Consider the following 22,355-nt stretch of genomic DNA (forward strand, 5'->3'; position numbering starts at 1 on the left):
CTGGAAGACTTCCAAGGTCCCTTCCAACTCTATTATTCTATGTTCTATGTTGAGGATTCAAGTGTCTTGTGAATTGAGATTGCTTTGAGTCCTGCAAATCCGAGCTGTGGGCAGAATGAAGCCCAATTGTTTCCAGAGTAACTGTATCTCATGTGAATCTTATTGAAAGGGACAGCTCTAATTCCATTAAGAGCTGATGCTCTGCAGTGGATCAGTCTGTACATCACTGAAAATCAGTCCCTGCTCTCTAAAGGCATCACACAAATTCTGATTGGAGAGCCTGAAGCAACTAGAAGTTATTTCTAATCATGCAGATTTTCTTCTTCATTATAAACCTTAATTATTTTGACATGGAAGACAAAGTTTTAATGAAACTCCTGGGGGGTTGATGTCCAACAGATCCAAATGAGGTGGGGTAAATTTTGTTGCAATGTATAACTCTTTCTTCATCCAGATAAGCCGCACAGCCAGTATTCGAAGCTGCTTCTGGCCTCAGAGGCTCAGGTTCTCCAGCAAGTAATCTTGGAGGAAAAGATGGCCCTTCTGCATCAGTACGAGGAGGAAAAACATACGCCGGAAGCATATTTCATTGAAGCAGCCCTGCAGGAATTGAAGGTGGGAAACCCTTTAAACTTTGGAGATCTTGTGCAGAGAGGAATAGGAATCAGTGTGATGTGTTGGCTTGTAGAATGGCAGTCGGTAGCTTGGAACACTTCGTTGAACAGACCCCTGTTTTATTTTTGTTTTATTTTAGAATAGCTTGTATATTTCCAGTTTACATGCTGTGGTTTATTTAACAAGGATTGGAATGACCTGAGATAAACCCACCTTTGGTCTTTAGCTTGGTCAGGATATTTGCTGGGTTACTCCAATCTGCCCCATAATATGATGATTCTAACAACCCCATATGATTTTTATTTATTATAAAGAAGGAACACATAACAATGAATAAAAACATCATCACTGATAGTGTGCACAAGTAGTCCTCGACTTACAGCAGTTCATTTAGTGACTGTTCAAAGTTACAATGGAGTTGAAAAAAATGACTTATGACCATTTTTCACACACGACCATTCCTGCATCCCCATGGTTATGCAATCAAACTTTGGATGCTTGGCAACCGACTCATGACCCTTGCTGTGTCCTAAGGTCCTGTGATCCCCTTTTGTGACTTTCTGACAAGCAAAGTCAATGGGGAAGCCCGATTCACTTAACAAATTGTTAAGAAAGGTCGTAAAATGGGGCAAAGCTCACTTAGCAACTGTCTCACTTAGCAACATAAATTTTAGGCTCAATTGTGGTTGTAGGTTGAGGAGTGCTTGTATTATCAGCCACCCATCTAAGTTGCTGTGGACGAAGCATGCCAGAAGCCATTTGCAGACCTTTCCAAGAGGCCCATGGGGGACTTTAATGACAGTTAACGTCTTGGGAAAGAACTGCCAGGAAATTCCTTACTTTCCTCTCTGGCAACTTTCGACTTCAGTGGGTAGAGGATCAGCAAGGTGAAATAGAAAAGTTAATCCAGAAAGTGGAAGGAGCAGCAACATTAAGAGAAAGGCCTGTGTAATGCTGGGCTTATTTGAGAGAGAAGGTAATAAATCTAAAACTTTAGGAATCCAGATTTGAGTTAACATATAAAGCAAAAAGCTAACTTGGATTCCTTCCTAAAAGAAGCTAATGAGTAAAATGGCTGAAAACAAAAAGGAGTTCATGAAAAAGAATATATGAAAGGGACAATTCTCCCACAGCGCCCAGAAAACAACCGCTCAGGTAAGTCCAACAGTCTTTATGAGTCATTTCTGGAAGGAAAAAAGGAAGATAGCAGGAGCAACTGTTGTAGGTTATTTATTTATTTAGCATATAGTATGTCATACCGTTGTAGGTGCACAAAAATTACTGAAACTCAAAAAGCTGGAAGATCGCTAAGGAAGAGCAAACTAGTTTTGATATCAGGAAAGCTGAACCTAAGAATGAACCAAAAAGAGGCTATGCAGTTCATAGAATAACTGAAGAAGAACTGAAGGCTGAAAACTGAGTTTGATAGAGTCACATTCAGGAAATACCAGTGTGCTCAAATGTCTAAAGTTAGATCAGTTGTGCCTTAGGGAACAAAAGGTAGGTATTGATGATGTCTCCACATTTCAATTTACCATCTCTGAGAAGTCTTACAGAATGCAAGACTGGAGGAGGACAAAAAATGTCACTAAGCAAGTAGTTAATCACTGCTGAAAGAAATAAAAATGCAAGTTAGAAATCCTTGTAATAGTTCATATTTGTTTATTCAAACCACATGACAGGATAGCGGTCCATAAAATAGGACGTCTTCTGTAAAATATAAAGATTTCAGCATGTTGGCAAGAATAAGTTATTAACACTTTACTGATAGTCCCAAAGGTGCTTTTTCAGAAGGCAACTGGACTTTGTTGTTTTTTCTTTGAAAAGCTTCTTCAGCTCCCACTGGATGTTGGGGAATGGAAGGATTTATACCTGGATGACTGAAAATCCACATAGACGTTTAACTATGCATTTTGGAATGAAGACCTTTCAAATAGTGTGGGAGAATGAATGGATTTCCAGATAAAATTGCAGATTATAGGAACCATTTGCGCTTCAGTTTGAGATGCAGACAACACAGACACATCCCCGACAGCCTTCGCCTGTCTTCAACAAGGAAGGGACACAGGGCAGTAAATATCCTGCAGCCAAGAAGGCGCCACACTCATTTGCACTACTGAGGTGACCCTGATGACACAGACAAACCTATAAGTGGCCTCAACAGCTTGCTAAAAGGATGTCCAGTTGTCTGCAAGGAGTATAAATCTTTCCATTCCCCACCATCCAGTCAGAGCTGAAGAAGCTTCTTGGATGAGAAGCAAAACGTTTTCAAAGAAAAACCAGAAAGTCCAGTTGCCTCTTGAAAAAAGCACCTTTGGGACAACCGTGACCTGGAGGACAGAGAATCTCCATAGACTTTTACTCTTCTGGTAATTTGCACTTTGCAAGACCACATTCCTAACTCAGTAGTAGAAAAATTAAATAGATTAGGTTTACATTATATGGTTCTAAAGTCACATAACTGGTTTTCCTTCTAGGATCGCGAAGGCCACTTGATGTCTGACGGTGATGTTCCTGGTGTCACTGCAGCTGTGGAAAAATTAGTCATGACAGAAGCTGCTTCTGAGAAAGAAACTGTGGCAGAACCACAGGAGGAAAAGGTGAGTACTTGCGTGTTCTTCAATGCGTGGTCTTCAACCTGGAGGCGGAAGACCAAGAAGTGGGCTTCCTAGAATGAGTTGGGGCCAGGCCAGCTTTTTCTGGCCTTGCATGTGTGGGTAACAACTCTTGGCGCCGGTTCCACCCACTTATGGATGCTGCATTTTGAAAGATTGCTGAGAATCTGCATGGAAGTATTCATAGTGAAGAAATGCACATCTAGAGCATGTCCAGAAAAGAGCAACCGAGACATAATGAGCCTGGCCAATGGAGGGAAATTCTAGCAGCTGCAGTTGCGTCTTGAGTTTGTGATAACCAAATGAAATGCTTTCCTGTAAATATCTCTCTTTCTGTTTTGTGGCCAGACATTGGAGAGTTCCTTGCTCATGAGGAGGTGGATTTTTTAAAAACATGGGTGGATGATCTGCCTAAAGGTCTCCTGCTATTTTGTTCAGTCCATGAGCAGGAAGAGGCTGCCTGAGGAAGACTCCCCAGTATCATCTTCTCAGCTTCTTTGTGGGTGGCCTGAGTGCAGTGGTGGTGAGAGCAGTGTGAGAGTGCCAGGAAGTGAGGAACACAGCACTTTGTCCACTCAGAGCAGGGGTCCCCAAACTTGGCAACTTTAAGACTTGTGGACTTCAACTCCCAGAATTCTCCAGCCAGCTATGCTGGCTGGAAGTTGAAGTCCACAAGTCTTAAAGTTGCCAAGTTTGAAGACCTCTGACCCAGAGAGTCCCCGAGAACATTTTGTCTCCCGAGGCTGTTCATTTTGCAAGCCGTTTCTACCTAGTTTTAAAATACAGACAAATTTGGCCGTTGCTCTGGAGTGCGATTCTCCTATGTTCTCTTCCCACCCATTGTTTCCCTTCCTTGCCTTTCTGCGGGCCTCTCTTGAGCCCCCAGAGGGAAAGAAAGAAGAAATTAAGTGGGAAAAGAGGAGTCGGTGCTAACTGCTTTTTATTGCTACAGTGCATTCTAGAATATCTTTCGGCTTTCAATGATGAATTGCTGGGATCTCCTCCTGTGGATCCTGCAAATGGAGATCCCCCTGCTTTGGAAAGGGCAGAGGCGACAGCGGATAACGGCGCAGAGAGAAACATAGATCCGGCAGCGGATAACGGCGCGGAGAGAAACGTAGATCCGGCAAGTGAAGGAGGGGAAGCCAATCTGAGTGCATCTGCTTCAGGAAAGCCCAAGGCTGCTTTTGCCAGCAGGCACACACAGAGCTCTCCTTCCTATTACTTCTACCAAGGTCAGCAAAGGGAACTCTGGTCCCAATTATGGTCACAGGTCAAGAATTACCTCCTATTGATCTGCTTAAATGCTGCCTCACCCTAAGGGGCTGTTTCAAGCTCCTAACTTTGCATAACTGTCCTGCAACTTCTCTTCTGATACTGCAGCTGAAGATGGACAGTGTCTGTATTTGCACCCGGTGAACGTCCGTTGCCTTGTGCATGAATACGGGAGCCTCGAGAAGAGTCCAGAGAGGATCAGGGCTACTGTGGTGGAGATATCCGGCCACTCCATGACGGAGGTAAGGCAGGGATGGCCCCTTGGATGAGCATTAAAGTTCTCGTTTGCTAGGAGATGTTTCAATTCAGTCCTTGCTCAAACTTTTTCTGGGAGTCTCCTAGGGCTGCCTGTTGTGTCTGCTGACAGTTGGAGGGGGGCGTTGGGGGAGGGGGAGAAGAGTTTGGGGTCATTTCTCTAAAAAAATAACTCCCGCCTGCAGGATGTGCGTCAGCGTCATCGTTACCTCTGCCATTTGCCCCTCACCTGCGAATTCAGTATCTGTGAATTAGCTTTGAAGCCTCCGGTCATTTCGAAGGAAACACTGCTGATGTTTTCAGGTGAGATCGGAAAAATGGATCTCTGGGAGTTCTTTCTCTTATAATAAAGGATTTCAAGAAAAAGTTAATCCTCTATTTAGCAGGTGGCAGTGCCTGACAAATCTTGCCGGAGCTCAGCATTGAGCCACACTTAGTTTTTAGTTGGAAGATCGCTAAGAATCCTGTAGCTGGAGGCTGTTCTCGGGCAGGAGAGAAAAGGCCCAGGTGCTTTCCTCTTGTTCCCCAAGAAAGCTTGATGGATGTGGCTGTGAAATCCTCAGGGACGGGGTCAGCAACTTTAGTCAACAGCTTTACTTTCAAGTTCCAACTTACGTTACCCACAAGAAAGACTACTTAAAACAGCTTAGACAAAGTATCCTCTCATTTTTAAATTAAACTAGTGAGGAAAAACAATTGTTCTGTTTAGAAAAATCTAGTATTTGAGTTGAAAAAAGAGAGGCAGTTAATGGAAGTGTTACATTTGGAAATGAGACATTGGATCCATGGTCATGAATGACTTTGGTAGTCAGTGAAAGCTGAAGTACTGAGTTGGGATTCTGAGGGATGGGGAGAGGACCTGTTACCCAGTTCCCTGAAAGGCTGGCATAGCAGGGATTTGGTTGCCTGCAGTAGCCCATCTCACCAAGACTCTCTTTCAACTTAGATGACATTGAGAAACGAAAGCGGCTCAGACAGAAGAAAGCACGCGATGAACGGCGTCGGGAACGCAGAATTGAGATGGAGGAAAACAAGAAGCAGGGCAAATGTGAGTGGCACTCCTGGGCACAGCTCACCTGTGTGTCTTTTATCACCCAGTATGCAGGCATATAGCGAGTCAGTTTGGCGTAGTAATGAAGGCATCCGGCTACGTCATGTTCTAATCCTGCCTTGGGCACAAAGCCAAGAGTCTAGCACATTCTCTCCGCCCTAGGAAAGAGGCGATAGCAAGCCACTTCTGAAAAACTTTGCCAAGGAAACTGCAGGGACTTGTCCAGGCAGCCTCTGAGACCCAGACACAATTGAATGGAAGGGGGAAAGGCACAAGTCTAGGCCTAGTTTGGCAGAGATGGGAAGCAAAGCCCATGTTAAGGGATCGTTGACGCTGTACTTTGGCAAAGTTTGCCCACCAAATGCAGAAACTGAAGACACCTGTTTCAAGCAGTGAAGCCGCAGTGCTGTTGAAGATCCTGGGAAGCAAAGGAAGGTCCCTGGCTTCATTTGACCAGTGTACCTGAATAGAAAACTGTTTAGCGTTTGTTATGGAAGTAGGACCTCTGCTTTTACGTCTAGATCCAGAGGTTCGGATCGCGTTAGAGAACCTGCAGCAGTTTCCAGCCTTCAGCGCTTGCTCAGGAGAACCTGATGGCCCTGAGAACCAAAGCCACCTGCTACCACCTGGTGTTGGAGGAAGTCCCACTTCTCAGTCAGGTAAGCAGCCAGAGCAACTGCAGCCATCCACAGCATCTTCTAAAGCAGCATTTCTTGACCTTGGCAACTTTAAGGATGGGCGGACTTCAACTTCCAGAATTCCCCAGCCAGGCAATGCTGGGAGTTGAAGTCCACGCATCTTAAACTTTGCCCTGGCTCTGTAAAGGCTGATGTAGTTCTATTTCCTCCACCAGTCAGTGGTGACACTTAACATTTGAATAATAACTAACTCAGCCCAAGGAGACCCTAATGCATCTGCAGGCCTGCCAGGTGCTTTCAAAGGCAAAGCAGCAGAAATTTGCAAGCTGGAGCTCAAAGAGGAATGAAAATCAATTACAGCAGGGGTCTCCAACTTGGCAACTTTAAGCACGGTGGAGTTGAAATCTACCAGGCTTAAAGTTGCCAAAGTTGGAGACCCCTGAATTACAGGATGCCCACATCTGAAAAACCACAGGATGGTTAATGTAGTAATAAAAGTTGGAATTTGGGAGGCACAGTATCAGAAGTCTGTAACTTATATTCCCTGCCTCTTTACTACTTTATTTAGTAGTAATGTTCTACTCAACATTTGCCCTTTTTTGTCTTCCAGAGTCCTTGTTGACTCCACTGTCATCTTCCAGCCTTGGCAGCCCCCCATTCCTGATTGGAAGTCTGGAGGAGGACTCTGCTTTCCCCTCATTTGCCCAGGTGCGTGTGGCTGCTTGCAAGACCTTCTCTTCTCTTTTTATGGAGAGCAGAAGTTGAGTCCACACTGTTGAGTAAATCTGAATTGTAGAAATTGCAGTTCCCTTTCTCATTTATCTCAAGCAGCTTTATTGGTAATTGCTTGGGAATCAGTTGATCCAGCTTGATTCCCAAATCAGTAAAAATCAGCATGTGAGGTGAATACTTGGGTTTCTGAGTCCATCTTGCATCTTTTCAGATGCTGAGGGCTGGAAAAGCCAAACCAGAATTATGGAATAGTTCTCAGCCAAAGAAGAAAGGTAAGCAGGGCTATTCTGTTGGGCGACGCCTTTCTGTGAGTCCTTGGTGTCTCTCTCTCTGAGGTTGTTGGCTGGTTTGCTTACAAATGTTTCATCACTAACTAGGTGCAGGAGCTGCTTTTTATAGTCAGCAGTTTTCTAAAGTTGTTGTTAGTTGTGAAGTCGTGTCCGAACCATCGTGACCCCATGGACAACGTTCCTCTAGGCCTTCCTATCTTCTACCATCCTCCAGAATCCATTCAAGCTCACGCCAACTGCTTTGGTGACTCCATCCAGCCATCTCATTCTCTGTCGTCCCTTTTTTCTTTTGCCCTCAATCTTTCCCAGCATTAGGCTCTTCTCCAGTGAGTCCTTCCTACTCATTAGGTGGCCAAAGTAAAGTAGACTACAAAGTTTTCTAAAGTAGTCCTTTCTAAATAATTGTGCAGTGACAGTCTCTGTTGATAATCCTACCTTTCTTGCGCATCACATTTGAAATAGCCAACAATAGTGGTGAAATGCCAAATAAAAATATGAGCCTCTATCAATAAGATGGAAAGTAAAATGAATCAAGGCAAGCCATAAAACACTACTGAAACATTCCAAAGAGTTGTAAATTTTATTAACCTCTGAGCAACCTGGAAGGCGAAAGACCTCCAATCTTTTCCTGAGAAATGGAGAACCACTGGAGAAGAGCTCTATAGTCATGAGTTCCTCGTGAGGCCCGTTTAGCCTTTCCAGGAATCTCAAAGCAGCATTTTTCAGACGAGACCTCCACTGTGGCACCTCCGGCTCCAGGAGACAGCGATGCGGAGAGCGATAACTCAGACCGTGTGCCTGTGCCTAGTTTCCAGAACTCATTCAGCAAAGCTATTGAGGCGGCTTTCCTCAAACTGGACAAACCGTCCACGTCTGACCACCTCCTAGGTAAGTGAAAGAAGAGGACATTATTCCTCAATTCCATGCAGAATGCAGGGGCAGCTGGGCTCCCTGTTCCTCTAGTCATCCCAGGACATTTGTCCCATCGTGGTCATGCCTGTCTTAAGTTTCCCCAGTTTCCCCACAACTGAGCCCAGATTTTCTGTTACATGAGTTTTGCTCCATTTTACGACTTTCCTTCCCACAATGGTTAAGTGAATCACTGCAGGTGTTAAGTTAGGATTGTTAAATGACTGGCTTCCCCATTGACTTTGCTTGTTGCAAAAGGGGATCACGTGACCTCAGGACACTGCAACCGTCATAAATATGAATCCGTTGCCAAATGCCTGGATTTTGATCACATGACCCTGGGGGGGTGCTGAAATGGTCTCAAGTGTGAAAAATAGTCATGTCCCTTTTTTGAGTGCCGTTGTAACTTTTGTAAGTCGAGGGTTACCTGTACAGTGTACAAGTCACAGACTTTTTAGGATGATGTGACAATGCCAGCTTACACTAGTCTCGTTGAGATCGTAAGTTGTAAGCTGCCTTGGGCTGCATAATAAATTTAATAAATAATAAAATAATTGGGCCAGGAAATAATATTTAGCCAAATTTACATTCCTGCTAGCAAGAGCAGATCCTAGACCAGGGGTGTCAAACTCAATTTCATTGAGGGCTGCATCAGGGTTATGTTTGACTTTGGGAGTTAGGGGGGGCTGGGGTAGGCATGGCCAGTTTGACATCACTCATGTTGGGGGCACCTGTGGTGGCCAAGTGCTAAGGCAGGACTTCCCTGAGACCCTCTCTCATCTCCTTCCTTCCCTCTTCATTTTCCTTTCTTCTTCCCCTCTTTCCTTATTTTTCCTTCCTTGCTCTCTTCCCATCTTTTCTTCTTTCTCTTTTCTCTTTCCTTTTCTCCTTTCCTGCCTCTTCTTGCATACTCAAATGCAAAATAGGAAACATTTCTCTTGTGTTTTGTTTTTAGTTTTGATAACCTTCTGCTAGCCAAAACATTTTGTCTGCCAGAGTGCTGCAGGAGGCCATCCAGGCAAAAAATGGGGTATGTTGAGGCTGTGTGTGGCTCCCCGGTGCCCCATTTTGGCTAGCAGAGGCACCTTGGGCTGGTCCTTCGCTATTTCCAGGCCAGCCCCATGGGCCAGATCTAAGAACCCTGCGGGCTGAATCCGGCCCATGGGCCTTGAGTTTGACACCCCCGTCCTAGAGGTACTTACAGTAGTGGCCAAAATTGTGTAACCTTTTGGGAAATGTGTATTTTTGAGGTTTGATAGCTAATAACACCACTTTTGGGAAGAGTTTCACGATAATCATATTTCATTGCTGGAATGGCCTGGGAATAGCCCAGATGTTAATCCAATTGAAAATCTATGGAACCAATTAAAGAAACTTGTTAGTCAGAAGCGACCCAGCAATAAAACCCAGTTAATAGAAGCAATCATTCAATCTCGGTTTCACATAACAGTTGAAGAACTAAAAGTCCTGGTTCACTCCATGGGAAGACGTTGTAAGGCCGTAATTCATGCTAAAGGTTACTCAACTAAGTATTAACTGACAGGGTGATAATTTTTGTACATCTCATTTTTTCTATGGTGATCATTTTTGTATATCTCATTTCACTTTTCTTCTGTGTAACTGCTATTCTAATAGCAAATCCTTCATAAAAGTTATTGCATTGCATTTTTAATTAAAATATCTTTCCATTGATATATAATTTTATGGTACTACTGAAAACAAAATGGGGTTATTAGCTAGTTTTAGAAAAGACACTTTTCCCAAAAGGTTTCCACAATTTTGGCCACTTCTGTACAACAGGCAGGCTGTACTTTTTAGCAAAATAGAATGGAGACCTTTATGTAACCTGCAGTAGGCAAATATCACAGGAGTTGCAGCTCCTTTGCCTAGGAACGTTGGCTTGGGGGCAAGAGGGGAATCCATCAGAATGGCTGCCAGACTTGAGTGGCGATCCCTCAGGACTCCCATCTCCTGGCCAATAGATGAGCCATCCAGGCTCCAATGAAAGTTGCCTTGAAAGGCCCTGATGGGTGTTTTCCTTTTGCAGAGGAGAAACGAGGCAAGAAAAAGAAGCAGAAGCAGAAGCTGCTCTTCAGCACTTCCGTGGTTCACACCAAGTGATTTTATCAATAGGCTTCTCCTACTCCTTTCGATTTATTGGGTTTGCTTTTGTGTTTTTGCTGCTATAGATAAATTATTTTAGTTCGAACACGATCTATTTCGGGGAAGCGGGGAGGGAAGGGCTAGGGGTGATTAAAAATGGGCATATGTTGTTTGCTTGCTGATACCAAACTGAAATATTGCAACGCACACACATCCTTGGCCAAAAGGATGTGTGTTAGGCCAGGCTGACTCTTGTTGACCTGGCTTGCCATTGGGCTGTAGAAGTACAACACCAGGGTGGAGGGTGCACAGCTGCTTTTGCCATTCGGAGAGAGGTTGAATGCGATCAGCCTGAGGCTGCAGTGAGCTAAGCACAACCAGGGGGCTGCTGCTCACCCTTTGGACATAGGGAAGACACCAGCCGATAGAGACCCTTACCAATGGCTGTGCCCACTTAATTAGCACTTGGAAGAGCAGTAGGTTGTGGTGCATGTAGCTCAGTTCCTCCCTCCCGATGCTCTCCTTTGTAAGACCAGGGTTTGCAGAGGTTCTGTTGGAAGAGATCTACCATGGTCAGACTGTGTGCAGTGGCTGCTTTTGGGGTGAAGGTGCTAATTGCTGGGGAAGGGAGGAATGGGGAGCAGCATTTCCCTTTGCCCAGAAGGGGCAGCCCAGAGAGCCTGGCATTTGCTGGGTGCCTAGATTCCAGTTATATAGGAGGATATGTGTTCTTTTCCCACTTTCTTTTCTGCTGTTGGAGAAAATCTCTCATTCTGCACTGCTTTTTGGCTTGATCTGAAAGTAATTAGTACTAAAGTGTCATTTCCATTGACCACAATGAAGTTTGATGTAATATACCAGCAAAGGTAAATAGTTGCAATAAACCATATGCACAACAATTGGTATTTCTGCAGGGTGTTTTTTCCCCGCCAATTATATTTTGATTGAGTCACTCTCACTTGGAATCAACTTGCTTCATTATGAACAGGCATTACCCAGTTCAAAAACATGCAGCAGATCTTCCAGAACAGGAAGTTGTGGCTTTGCTAACCGTTGGAGACCAAACCAGTAATACAGCATGCAGGAACTTAAAATTAATAAACCAATGATCTCTGTATGATCACTTCATTTTAGTAGATGCGTGAAATAGACTTTCTTAAGTCATCCCTGAAAGACACTAGAAGTTCCTCATGGAGGAGAATATTCCCTTGGTATACGCAGGGCTTGTAGAACTCCTTGACTTGACCACAATTGGGACCAGAATTTCAGTCACAAAGCAGTAGGGTTGTTAAGTGAGTCATCAAGTGATTGGATCTAATTTTATAACCAGTTTTATTCTGGTTATTAAGCTAAAACCCCACCTCCCCTCAATGTGTATCTTGCTCCTTTCCTATCTTTGCAATTTTAAAATCAATGTTAGTGTTAATGTTGTTTTAATGTTTTATTTTGTTTTTATTGATTAAACTCTGTCTAGAGCCACCTCTGGACGAGATGAACAGCATAGAAGTTTAATAAATAATGACCACAATTGTTAAGCGAGTCACGTCATTCAGTGAATCATGCATTTAAGTAAATCTGGCTTCCCCAATTAACTTTGCTAGTCTTCCTTTGAAAACCAGAACAGTACAGTTGAAGGTAGAATTGAAACACTGGTTCAAGTATGAGTCATGTATTACTCAAATACAGAGTAAATAAACAGAGGAAAGGAATTGTTTATCTCATGGATGGATGGATGGATGGATGGATGGATGGATGGATGGATGGATGCACATTTGAATTCCATCTAATACTGAGTCTGGATGGTTTACCATCCATTGAAAATCTTCATAAAATTTCAATTTTTTATTTCATTGTTTAGCCTCTTAGAAATGTATTATACAAAGAATTAAAGTTTTCGTGCATAGTATGCCCTCAAAGTAATAAACCCACCTACAGTTATAAAATTGTGGTATAAAAAAAGGAAAATGTACAGAACATGCATCTTCCAAATTCAAACCTTGTTCACTCTTGCTTGTTCCATCCCAAACAAGCATCTTATGGGTGTGCTACTGCTTGTCCACCAGGATTTTCCATGGGTATTGTTTTGCTGTTCCTATCTGAGAAGGAGGGGCTCCATTTTGCTTGCTCCGTGGGCAGTTGAGTGCTGCCAACTGCTATCTTTGCAGCACTTGCACTTTTAGAGGCCAAAACATTGGCACAAATTCTATATGGGGCACAAACAGGAATCCTTGCAAAGAAAGACTTGCTAGAAACCATACAAACCAAATTCCTGCGAGCCATCTTAGCTGCACCCAAAGGAACTCCAAATGCCCAGTTAAGAATTGAGACAGGCATGCCTCAAATTCAGGTTAAGAGCTTGGAAGATGATCATTCATTGTCTTAAAATGCATTTCTTTCCAGTGGGACTGTCCCCACTAGTGTTGACTGACAACTTCCCCTCCCTCTGGAAACAGGCAATTGATCACAAGCTGGGCTCTTATGGGCTCTCACCGGTATGCTTAATGTCTCTAGGCTTTGATCAAGCAAAGCTGGTAGTAATCAATAGAATGAAGGACATGGAGTTCCAAGAAGAACTAAATAGGTTGCCTCTCCACAGTAGGGACAGAATCAAACAGGGTGTGTGGGAATCAGCAAGATATCTAAATGACCTGATCTTCCCAAAACAAAGAATAGCTTTCTTCAGAGCTAGATTTAACCATCTTCCTTCAGCACTCCTCCAGGGCAGTTATAAGAGAACACCAATAGCAGAACGGGTTTGTATATGTGATAAAGGAGAAGTGGAAGATATCTTACATGTTCTATTACACTGTTAGCTATACAGAGTTTGTAGGTCTGCACATATCCTCCCCTTATTAGATTGCCAGGGAGGACAGACAATTTTTATCTAGGCTTTTTCCTCCAGGACACAAATCCGGCTACCATGTATGCAGTGGCAAAGTTCTGTGTTGCTCCAATGTCCACAAGAAAAAAATTGGTTACAGAAGTATAGTTGTCATCTTGTACCAATTATCTGGACAGATCTCTAACAAATTTCTGGACCACTGTGTTTACTCCCATACTTATCGGATTTGCACCCAGGTAAACCAGGGAGTGACTTGAACAATTTGAGACCATGTACGTTATTATCCACTTTTAACATCAATACTTTTTAATTATATTTTAATGTCAATACTTTTTAACATATTGTAAAAAGTAATGTGTATTGCTGGTCTTTGACCGTAATAAAGATTTATAGTATAGTTGCAGCACTTGCTAACTGCACTCTGCAAATCCACTAGTGATCCCACTGTTGGGCTGTCTCTGTGCATTCATGGTCTTAAGTTTTCCAGCAAATACACTAAATCCATGCTTAGAAAACAACCTCCAGTTCGCTCCTCTGGAAATAACACTTCTATGTGCTGCACCGAGGAGGCAGAAGGATGACCCCATAAATTCCACCCAGTCTCCAGCCCGTGTGGATTTCCTAGGAGTCAAAAGCTTCCCTCCCCTCCTCTGTCTTTGAGCAAAGAGGAGCAGAGACCTGTGGGGGGAAAACTGGTACAATACACACAGCTTCAGCTAGTTTTATAAACACAGAGGTGTAAAACTCTGTGTATATTGCCCTTGAGAAGCACTCCTTGCCTAAAGCACTTCAGGGGTGATGTAATTCAGTCCATATCCAGATTCTCCTCACTCTCTTCCTCTTCACTCCGAAACCGCTCCACTCCCACAAGCACACAGCTCTGGACCGACTTCTGGATGGCTTCTATATCGGCTGGTAAAACGAGAAAGGAATTTGCAAGACGCCCTCATTGACATGTCAATAAAGGCCTCGCCATCTTCCAGTGGCCCTTATTTAGTTGACCTCATGGCAACGGAATGTCTCTACAGTAATATTTCTCCATTCTGGCCACTTCTAGCCTTGTGGACTTCAATTCCCAGAATTCCCCAGCCACTCAAGAACTCTGCTGGCTGAGGAACTCTGGAGGTTGAAGTTTTAAAGTTACCAAGGCTGAGAAATACTCCTGTGGCATTCCTTCCCCCACCTTGGACTGCAGCACTCATAATTCCCTGCCCAATGGATGGCTTTCTTGATTGTCTTAACCCTGTTGGTCTAGAGTTCAAGTGTCTGGAGCAACAAACCAAACACCTTTGACTATTCACACACAATCCAGTTTTAACTTTTTGAGCACTAGGAATTAGAAATGAGAAGAAACAATTTCCAGGAAACTTGCATTCCCCATAGGTTTTCAGTACTGCCAGGATAGGTAAAGGTAAAGGTTCCCCACGCACACGTGCTAGTCACTCCCAACTCTAGGGGGTGGTGCTCATCTCTGTTTCAAAAGCCGAAGAGCCAGTGCTATCTGAAGATGTCTCCATGGTCATGTAGCTGGCATGATTAAACGCCAAAGGCGCACGGAACGCTGTTCCCTTCCCACCAAAGGTGGCTCCTATTTTTCTACTTGCATTTTTTCATGCTTTCGAACTGCTGGGTTGGCAGAAGCTGGGACAAGTAACGGGAGCTCACTTGGTTACGCGGCACTAGGGATTCAAACTGCTGATCTTCTGATTGAAAGCTCAGCTTCTTAGCCACTGAGCCACTACATCCCCTACTGCCAGGATAGTGATGTTCAATTTTTACATAAAGTATACAGGGGATTTTAAAGAAAAATGAATAAACTGTCCTGCTTGGACAAAGTAGCCAAAATAAGGGGAGGGGAGAGGAAAAAGGCCAATAGAGCCCCAGTGCTTCGTAATTAGATAATTAATTAAAGTGCTTAGTAATGTTAGATTCAATCTCTTTGCAAGGCATTCTGATCTGACTAGCTAGGATAAGGGTTCTCAAACTTGGCAACTTGAGGATATATATGGACTTCAACTCCCAGAATCCCTCCACCAACCAAACGGGCAGGGGAATTCTGGGAATTGAAGTCTGCATATCCTCAGGTTGCCAAGGTTGAGAAACACTAGAAGACTTACAAGGATTTGTCTTCCTCTTACAGGAATCTGTATAACTCCTGGGTTGGAGGCTGCAGTTCATATTTTTTTGAAAATGCAACCACTACCAATAATGCAGCTATAAAGAACTGATTTATCAAGCTATGGCCTGCCACTGCCTCATTCCTCATTTTTTATTTTATTTGAAAGCTTATAGTTCTTACTTGGGATTCAGATAAATTTTTAAAAAGGAAGGTTAAATTGTAGGCACTCCATCACTGGAGGTTTTTGAGAAGAGATTAGACAGTCATTTGTCCCAGTGGTATTGGGTCTCCTGCTGAAGTAGTTGGTTGGACTAGAAGACCTCCAAGGTCCCTTCCAACTCTGTTATTCCATTCTAAGTTAGAGGCTGCACTTTGCTCAGAGACATGCCAACATTCCAGATTAGGATTAATTACCTTCACTGGTACAGTTCCGTAACAGCAGCAGGAGCTGGTTCCTGTTGTACTGAATGATGAATTTCTGACAGGTTCGTATTGTTGCTAGAAACAGAGAAGGAAGACACTAGGATTCTGCAGGCAAGGAAATACTTGCAGCCTAAATATTCAGAGTAATGGATTTTTAACCCAGCAAACCACAATGAAACATTCTCATTGTCCATTTTTGACAGATATGCAAGAAACAAAGACTATATTAAAGCTCTTCGTGTAACCTTTACAATTTGTGCACACTTCCTTCAAGATCAGGCTACAATTTTGTTGTATACATGATGTACAATGACAATAAAGGCTATACTACTACTACAATATCTGTGCTGCAAAAATCCACACAACCACTAAAGGACAATAAAACACTACTGCTCTCTATCTCTGCTACCATTTGGTGACTTAAATACTGTTATTTACTATATATGAAATCCAGAAATTGAAACTAGTGTTTTCTTTCAAAAACAGGATTCTCTATTTTCAGATCAACAAAATGTTGATCCACTGGTTGTGAAGAAATTGAATGACTGGTTTGTTGCCTAAACTATGTACACATAACTGTTACCCAATACTGGTGGCAAGAGAAAATAAATTTTCTGAACTGCTTCTAGCACGATTTCTGGATGTACCCCAACTACACAATTTGTGCCAATGGAAAAATTTATTGATATTGATTTAATATTCCAGATCATATAATCATTTTGAGTTGCCTCCCATCCCTGATAGCTACATCTAAGGAGGCAATGTTGGGAAACTTAACTTTTCCCCATTACTTGTCTGATTTCCAGAGGCTCTCTGCAGCTTTATTGGTTTGCTTTGTCCTTTTCCTGGTCTGTGTGTGTGAGAGAGAGGCCCAAAATCATCCACGTGGCTTTGTGCCTAAAGCAGAACTAAAGCTACCTTCCTCCCAATTTCTACTGCTATGCCCTTAACTACTATACCAACCTTTCTTTTATTTTTCATTTCAACCTTCTGCTTTTGAAATTGTAACACGGTATTTATTTGTGCTATTACTGTAAATTGTATAGATTTTTATTTAAAAATACCCAGACTTTGAATGATTCCATTTCTGGCAAAGATGAACATGGCACCAATAAGTCAGATTATTTCCCTTAAGAGATTGCACAAAGCAAAGGTTTTTTTTAAAATGCCCTTTAAAATGCTGTATTTAAAATACACTCTTACAAGAGAAAGCTTACCTCCAACATGAAGTGTGTTAAAAGAGCAGGGACAGTGTTGGCTCCTATTTTCTAAGTGAGTAATAAAAGGAAGGGACGACCACAAAAGCCGATAAAAAACTTTCCGGCAGCAGAAGAGAACCACTCCGGTGTAGGCATTCAGGTATTTTACTGAAGAGAGAAACCAGAGAAGGGGAAGGGGTGAGATAAGACGCATGCAGAAGTTTCCCTCATTGCAGGAAAAAAAAGTGTGGCTTCCTTTAATTCAGAGGTCTTCAAACTTGGCAACTTTAAGACTTGTGGACTTCAACTCCCAGAATTCTCTGCTGGCTGGAGAATTCTGGGAGCTGAAGTCCAGAAGTCTTGAAAGTTGCCAAGTTTGAGGACCCCTAATTTATAGCAAGAGTTTTCAAACTTGACAACTTGTGGAGTTCCGCTAGAATTCCCCAGCCAGCATTGCCCAAAACTTCAGCAAAAATGATCTATAGCAAACAATGGATTCCCTCAATGACCATGGTGGAGGACTCATTTTACTATCATGATTTATGACTTTAATGTAATGGCCATTAGTCAAGACTACCTGCATTGCGCACTAGCAAAACCTTGGAAACCACACCTGAAAAAGCAATAGAGCAACAGGCGAATCCAAAGTCTCCATGTATTCTTGCAACTGCATTCTTCACCGTATTGTGCACTATGCGCTCCTCAATGAACTGCTGACAGCGAGGGTCTTCAGAGATGATCTCGCAGAGGAAGTACCTCAAAAGGCAAAGCAGAGCAGAAGATCAAAGAAGGGACTCTTAGAGCTACCCATAGTGCACCACCTGCTTTACTGGGCAGCAGAATACTCAGAACTTCCAGATGGGACAAAGAGCAGGATTTCCTAGGCTCACCTATGCACTGTTCTTTTCAGAATTTGATAAGCATATGTAAACATGTTTTAACAGCTGAGTTGGTGACAGCTGCAGACAGTGGCATTAACTCCAGCTCCTTGTCAGGTAGAGTTGGACAGGAATTATTCAGAACCTTGAAAATCTGTTGCCAGTCAACCAGGGCTTCATTTGGCAAGCAATGTTATTTATTTGAAATATTTCTGTATTAAATCAAAGGGATCTCTGAGCTCTGCAACAGTAAAAGCTTCTCTAAAGAAAATTTCTGGTCTGGGTGTGTCACCAGACCAGAGGTTTAATTTTTTGAGGTTTTGAATTCATTCTCTTTGTGAGAGAATTTAGTGGCTAAATCAAATACAAACTTATTCTTTACACATAACCCTATACACATAATTAAAAGCTTAGAAGCAAAATATTGTTCACAAAAGTGATCTTAAATTTTCCAAATGCGCTTTATTTATCAATGCATCCAGTTCAATACCAAAAATCTTTTGCAGATGTCCCAAAGGTGCTTTTTCCAGAGGCAACTGGACTTTCTGGTTTTTCTTTGAAGACATTTCGCTTCTCATCTAAGAAGCTTCTTCAGCTCTTTTGCAGATGATTTCACCAAGAACAAGCGCTTTCCAAGCAGGATTAATCAGTTCAATCAGGGGAGTGGGGAACCTGGGCCCTTTTATGACGCATGGACTTCCAGAATTCCCAAGCCCAGGAATTCTGAGGGTTGAAGCCCACAAGTCATAAAGGGGCCAAAGCCCCCCCTCCACAATTCCTGGGTTAAACAAAGCACCCAGATCCCCCGTTTCTCTTCTCTCCCCCCACGCCGACCCCCATCTCCAGGACTGATTCCTTGTACATCCTTATTCCTTTCCATCTCAATCATTCTATTTATTCGCACCACGCGCTTAGCCCGCGTGTCGTGGGAAGGCAGCGGCTGTTTCGGACGGACAAGGGCTCCAAGCGTCGCCACCGTCGCGCTTTCCGAGCTCCCGTGGGAACCGCCAAGCCCACCTCTCCCTCCCTGCCGCCCGCCGAAGCCTCACCGGTTCTTAAACCGCACCATAGCGCGAGTCAGTCCGGAAGAAGAGATAAGGTCGGTACGCTCTAGCCCGCGGGGTCTCTATCGCGGAAGCGACCTTGCCCACAGAGATAAGAAAAGAAACGGTTACTTTCTCCTGCTCAGCCGTTCTGAATGGAAGTCACTGGAGAAATCTTGTTTTTTTATCCCCTTTGATTTCTAAGCTGACAAAGGTGTCTACCGGTATTTATACTTGTTTTTTCCCCTGGGTTATGCAAAAGCCGGACGGGCACTTCCGGGGCGGAGGACGACTCTTCTCCTTTTTGTTTCTCTGAGGTATCCTATCAACCAAAAAGGCGAAGCGGCGGAAGACCAATTACGTCAGAGAAGACTCGCCTTCCCATTGCCCCGCCTCTGACGTCATATGCAGATGTTTTTGAACCCTTGCCTTCTCTATCGCGTTCGCCTTTGGAATGTTTTTTTTTTCTCCAGTGGACCAATCAGCGGCTGTCATGCGTCCTCCCTTCCTTTTCCCCCTCCAACAAATTGTTTATTTTCCCTGTCAGTAACTTAGCACCTCTCTCATTGGCTGTTTGAGAGGGAGAGGCAGGGAAAAGGCAAAGGCGGATCCTATAAAAGCCTGGCTCTTTTTTCCCGCCCTTTCTGGGATTTTTTTATTTTTTAATTTTGCTTTCGTTGAAGCTCGAGTTTTCTGAGGCAGCGTTTCACTTTTGTAAATAAACGAGAATAAAAGAATGGGATGTTTGCAAGCGACACGCCAATTATACATAACCCGCCAGTGCATAATTCCGGGGACACGAAAAGCTTTCTGAGGATGGCTGGGATAACAATACCCATCATCCCCACCAAGAAGGCGGTGCAACCAAGGCACATCCTGCCTTGTAGATGTGGTGTTTCCATGTGGGATTGGCTTAATTTAACCCTTTCAGTGGAGTGGCAGCGCTAAATAACATTTAAGAGTGGATCCGTCTTGGATGGGAGACCACCAGGAAAGCCCAGGCTGAATGAAGTTGGAAAAACAGGGCAGAAGAAGGCAGTGGGGAATAATTTTGGGGTTCTTGAGAGGATGTGTGTTACTAGAGAGAGAGAAAAGTTGACATTACCGTTGGCGGAGGATGATATGAAAAGACAAGTGCTCAATGATGAATCGGGCTGGAAGAGACCTTGGAGGTCTTCTAGTCCAGTGTTTTTCAACCACTGTGCCGCAGCACACTAGTGTGCCGTGACATAGTGTAAGGTGTGCCGTGGGAAAATTACTTTATATATAGTCAATATAGGCACAGAGTTAAATTTTTTTAACATTTTCTAATGGTGGTGTGCCTCGTGGTTTTTTTCGTGAAAAAAGTGTGCCTTTGCACAAAAAAGGTTGAAAAACACTGTTCTAGTCCAACTAATGTATTCTTTTCTGGACGAATGACTGTCCAGTCTCTTCTTTAAAAATCTTCAGTGATGGAGCACCTACAACTTCTGAAACTGATCAGTTCTTCCTCGTACATTGGAATTTCATTTTAATGTGTGCCGTTGTGTTCTGTACAGGAAAGTCACACTAAAGGTTATCTTATTTCCAGGTTGAATCTCTCTTTAATGAGCTTCCAGCCCTTACTTCTTGTACTGCCCTCTTCAAAGTTCTGGAGAAAAAACAGTGCCATGCAAGCCCTGTTTTAATTTAAAAGAAATACTGAATTTTGTGAAGACAAAGGATCAAAGCTAAAATGCTGAGTTGATGGCAGTGGAAGGTCAAGCAGCCCAAAAGAAAGACACTGACTAAGGCAAAGCAGGTGGACACAGGCTTCACCATATGTGATTTGCTTGTTGATGCACTGCTATTAAGGGGCTTTGAGGAGAAAGTTGATACTGCTAAGGTATGAAAAAGCAGTTGGAAACACTGAAGTATCATGCTACGCTGTCCCTTTTCTTAGTGGAATCAAGAAGAAAAAGCAATGAAATATTTCCTGCCCTTCTGAATTCCTTTGCTTTTAATGTTAAACAGAACAAAATAATGTTCATAAATATGGCATTAAACTGAATACAATAATTTGTGCCTTTAATGTTTCAGCAGTGTGCATGTTATTAGGAGGCAATTGTGCCTCAAAATTAAATAGCCATCTAGAGTGCTTACGTAAGCAGAAAAAATGGAGTATGTAATTCAAAAGAAGTAAGTCAAGCTCGATCTGAAAGAGACATTATATTATTGTAAACCTCTGTACTGGACAAGCAGAGTAAGGTTGACAATAATAAGGTTCTCTAATTGATCTTTCTGTAGAATTGCAGCTCAGTCGATTCAGTTGATGTTTTTTCTAATTAAATGTCAAAAAATTTTGGGTTTTCAATTCATAATGCCAAAAGGTTAAAAAAAAACAAGCACAAAGATTCTTTGACCACAGAGTGTATATAGCCATAATTTATTCAACTGTTCTTTTTTTGTGACACAAGATAAATTTTCTAATGAGACTTTGGTTAGGTGCGCTGGCATTCCCCACTGCTGTAAAATCCACCCTAGAAATTAAAGGAATAGAATGAATGTGACATCCTGTGGCTTTCCATTTCCCTGTTCCATTTTCTACTGACTGGAAAACTCATTTACACTTCAAATCTTGGCCTGCCAGCACTTGTAGGAAAACATGACGAGTGCAAAGGATGTTACACTGCCACTTGCAAACAAGCCTCACCTAGGTGGGCTTGTTCAAATATTGGAAATGTCAAAGGAGTAGAACATTTTTAGCATGTTGGGCCATCCTTCCCCTTCAGAGACTGTCCAACCTTGTTGTAGAGAAACAGACCAGCCCTTTTCATTGATGCCTTGCTAGAAAATCCACATGTCCAGCGAACAGAAGAGCCCAGATTTGACAAGGTCAGGTAGAAATGGCTAAAACAGATGTAATGCAGACCTCAGATGGGAAGCAGGTAGGATTAAGTTGCATCTCTTGCACATTCCCTTAAATGTGAATAAAGCTAACTACTGTCATGCTTGAAGATTTTGGTGAATGATGGGCAGTACAATAAGTATGCAACAAAATGTAGATTGGGATATTCATAAAAAGGTGTGAATACTTATGGAAAAATATGACTGCCCTTTTACTTTCAATCTCCTTGAAATGTCACTTCCTTTTCTAAGAAACTTGGCACAAATTGTAGCTTCTGCATTGTGTTGCAAGAAATTTACATAACTGCTTCCCAAAAAACCTTTTTATGGTTATGAGTGTCCTCCAACTGCATTGCCAAATTTGCTAGTCTGATTGCCAACAATTGAAAGCAATTTCCTGTAATTTTATAGAAGGAAACAGGTAAATGCACTTTACAAAAAAGCTCTGCCCTTCAAAAACAAAGGAAAACCCTACTTGTCCACAAGCACTCTTGCATGTCAGA

The 22,355-nt window shown here is 42.9% G+C and overlaps 2 protein-coding genes across 3 annotated transcripts in view; one reads left to right on the top strand and one right to left on the bottom strand.

The window, feature by feature from the left end:
- Window positions 1-12,018, top strand: part of RNF10 (ring finger protein 10) — a 31,262-nt gene extending 19,244 nt beyond the window's left edge. For both annotated transcript variants that reach the window (XM_032230093.1, XM_032230094.1), the window contains exons 7-17: window positions 455-615; window positions 3,093-3,215; window positions 4,183-4,465; window positions 4,614-4,747; window positions 4,946-5,063; window positions 5,707-5,808; window positions 6,333-6,470; window positions 7,060-7,157; window positions 7,393-7,453; window positions 8,198-8,359; window positions 10,428-12,018. In XM_032230093.1, coding sequence (XP_032085984.1) covers window positions 455-615; window positions 3,093-3,215; window positions 4,183-4,465; window positions 4,614-4,747; window positions 4,946-5,063; window positions 5,707-5,808; window positions 6,333-6,470; window positions 7,060-7,157; window positions 7,393-7,453; window positions 8,198-8,359; window positions 10,428-10,501 — 1,454 coding nt within the window. In that variant the 3' untranslated portion in view covers window positions 10,502-12,018. The remainder of the gene's footprint in view (window positions 1-454; window positions 616-3,092; window positions 3,216-4,182; window positions 4,466-4,613; window positions 4,748-4,945; window positions 5,064-5,706; window positions 5,809-6,332; window positions 6,471-7,059; window positions 7,158-7,392; window positions 7,454-8,197; window positions 8,360-10,427) is intronic.
- Window positions 12,019-13,371: 1,353 nt separating this feature from the next.
- POP5 (POP5 homolog, ribonuclease P/MRP subunit) lies at window positions 13,372-19,141 on the bottom strand. Its single transcript, XM_032230126.1, has 5 exons — window positions 18,994-19,141; window positions 17,680-17,822; window positions 17,085-17,234; window positions 15,859-15,942; window positions 13,372-14,237 (listed from the first exon to the last, which is right to left on the bottom strand). Exons 1-5 carry the CDS (start codon window positions 19,011-19,013, stop codon window positions 14,131-14,133), a joined length of 504 nt encoding a protein of 167 aa, XP_032086017.1. The 5' UTR covers window positions 19,014-19,141; the 3' UTR covers window positions 13,372-14,130.
- Between the last annotated feature and the right edge of the window lie 3,214 nt (window positions 19,142-22,355).

Source organism: Thamnophis elegans, chromosome 13 (genome assembly GCF_009769535.1).
Source record: "Thamnophis elegans isolate rThaEle1 chromosome 13, rThaEle1.pri, whole genome shotgun sequence".
Taxonomy (NCBI): domain Eukaryota; kingdom Metazoa; phylum Chordata; class Lepidosauria; order Squamata; family Colubridae; genus Thamnophis; species Thamnophis elegans.

Excerpts from the sequence above, each read along its gene's own strand:
- POP5 (XM_032230126.1), bottom strand. The coding sequence starts at position 19,013 with ATGGTGCGGTTTAAGAACCG. Across the intron at positions 17,823-18,993 it reads ATGGTGCGGTTTAAGAACCG|GTACTTCCTCTGCGAGATCA; the intron begins GTGAGGCTTCGG and ends TTGCCTTTTGAG. Across the intron at positions 17,235-17,679 it reads TTGCTCTATTGCTTTTTCAG|TAAAATACCTGAATGCCTAC; the intron begins GTGTGGTTTCCA and ends TTCTCTCTTCAG.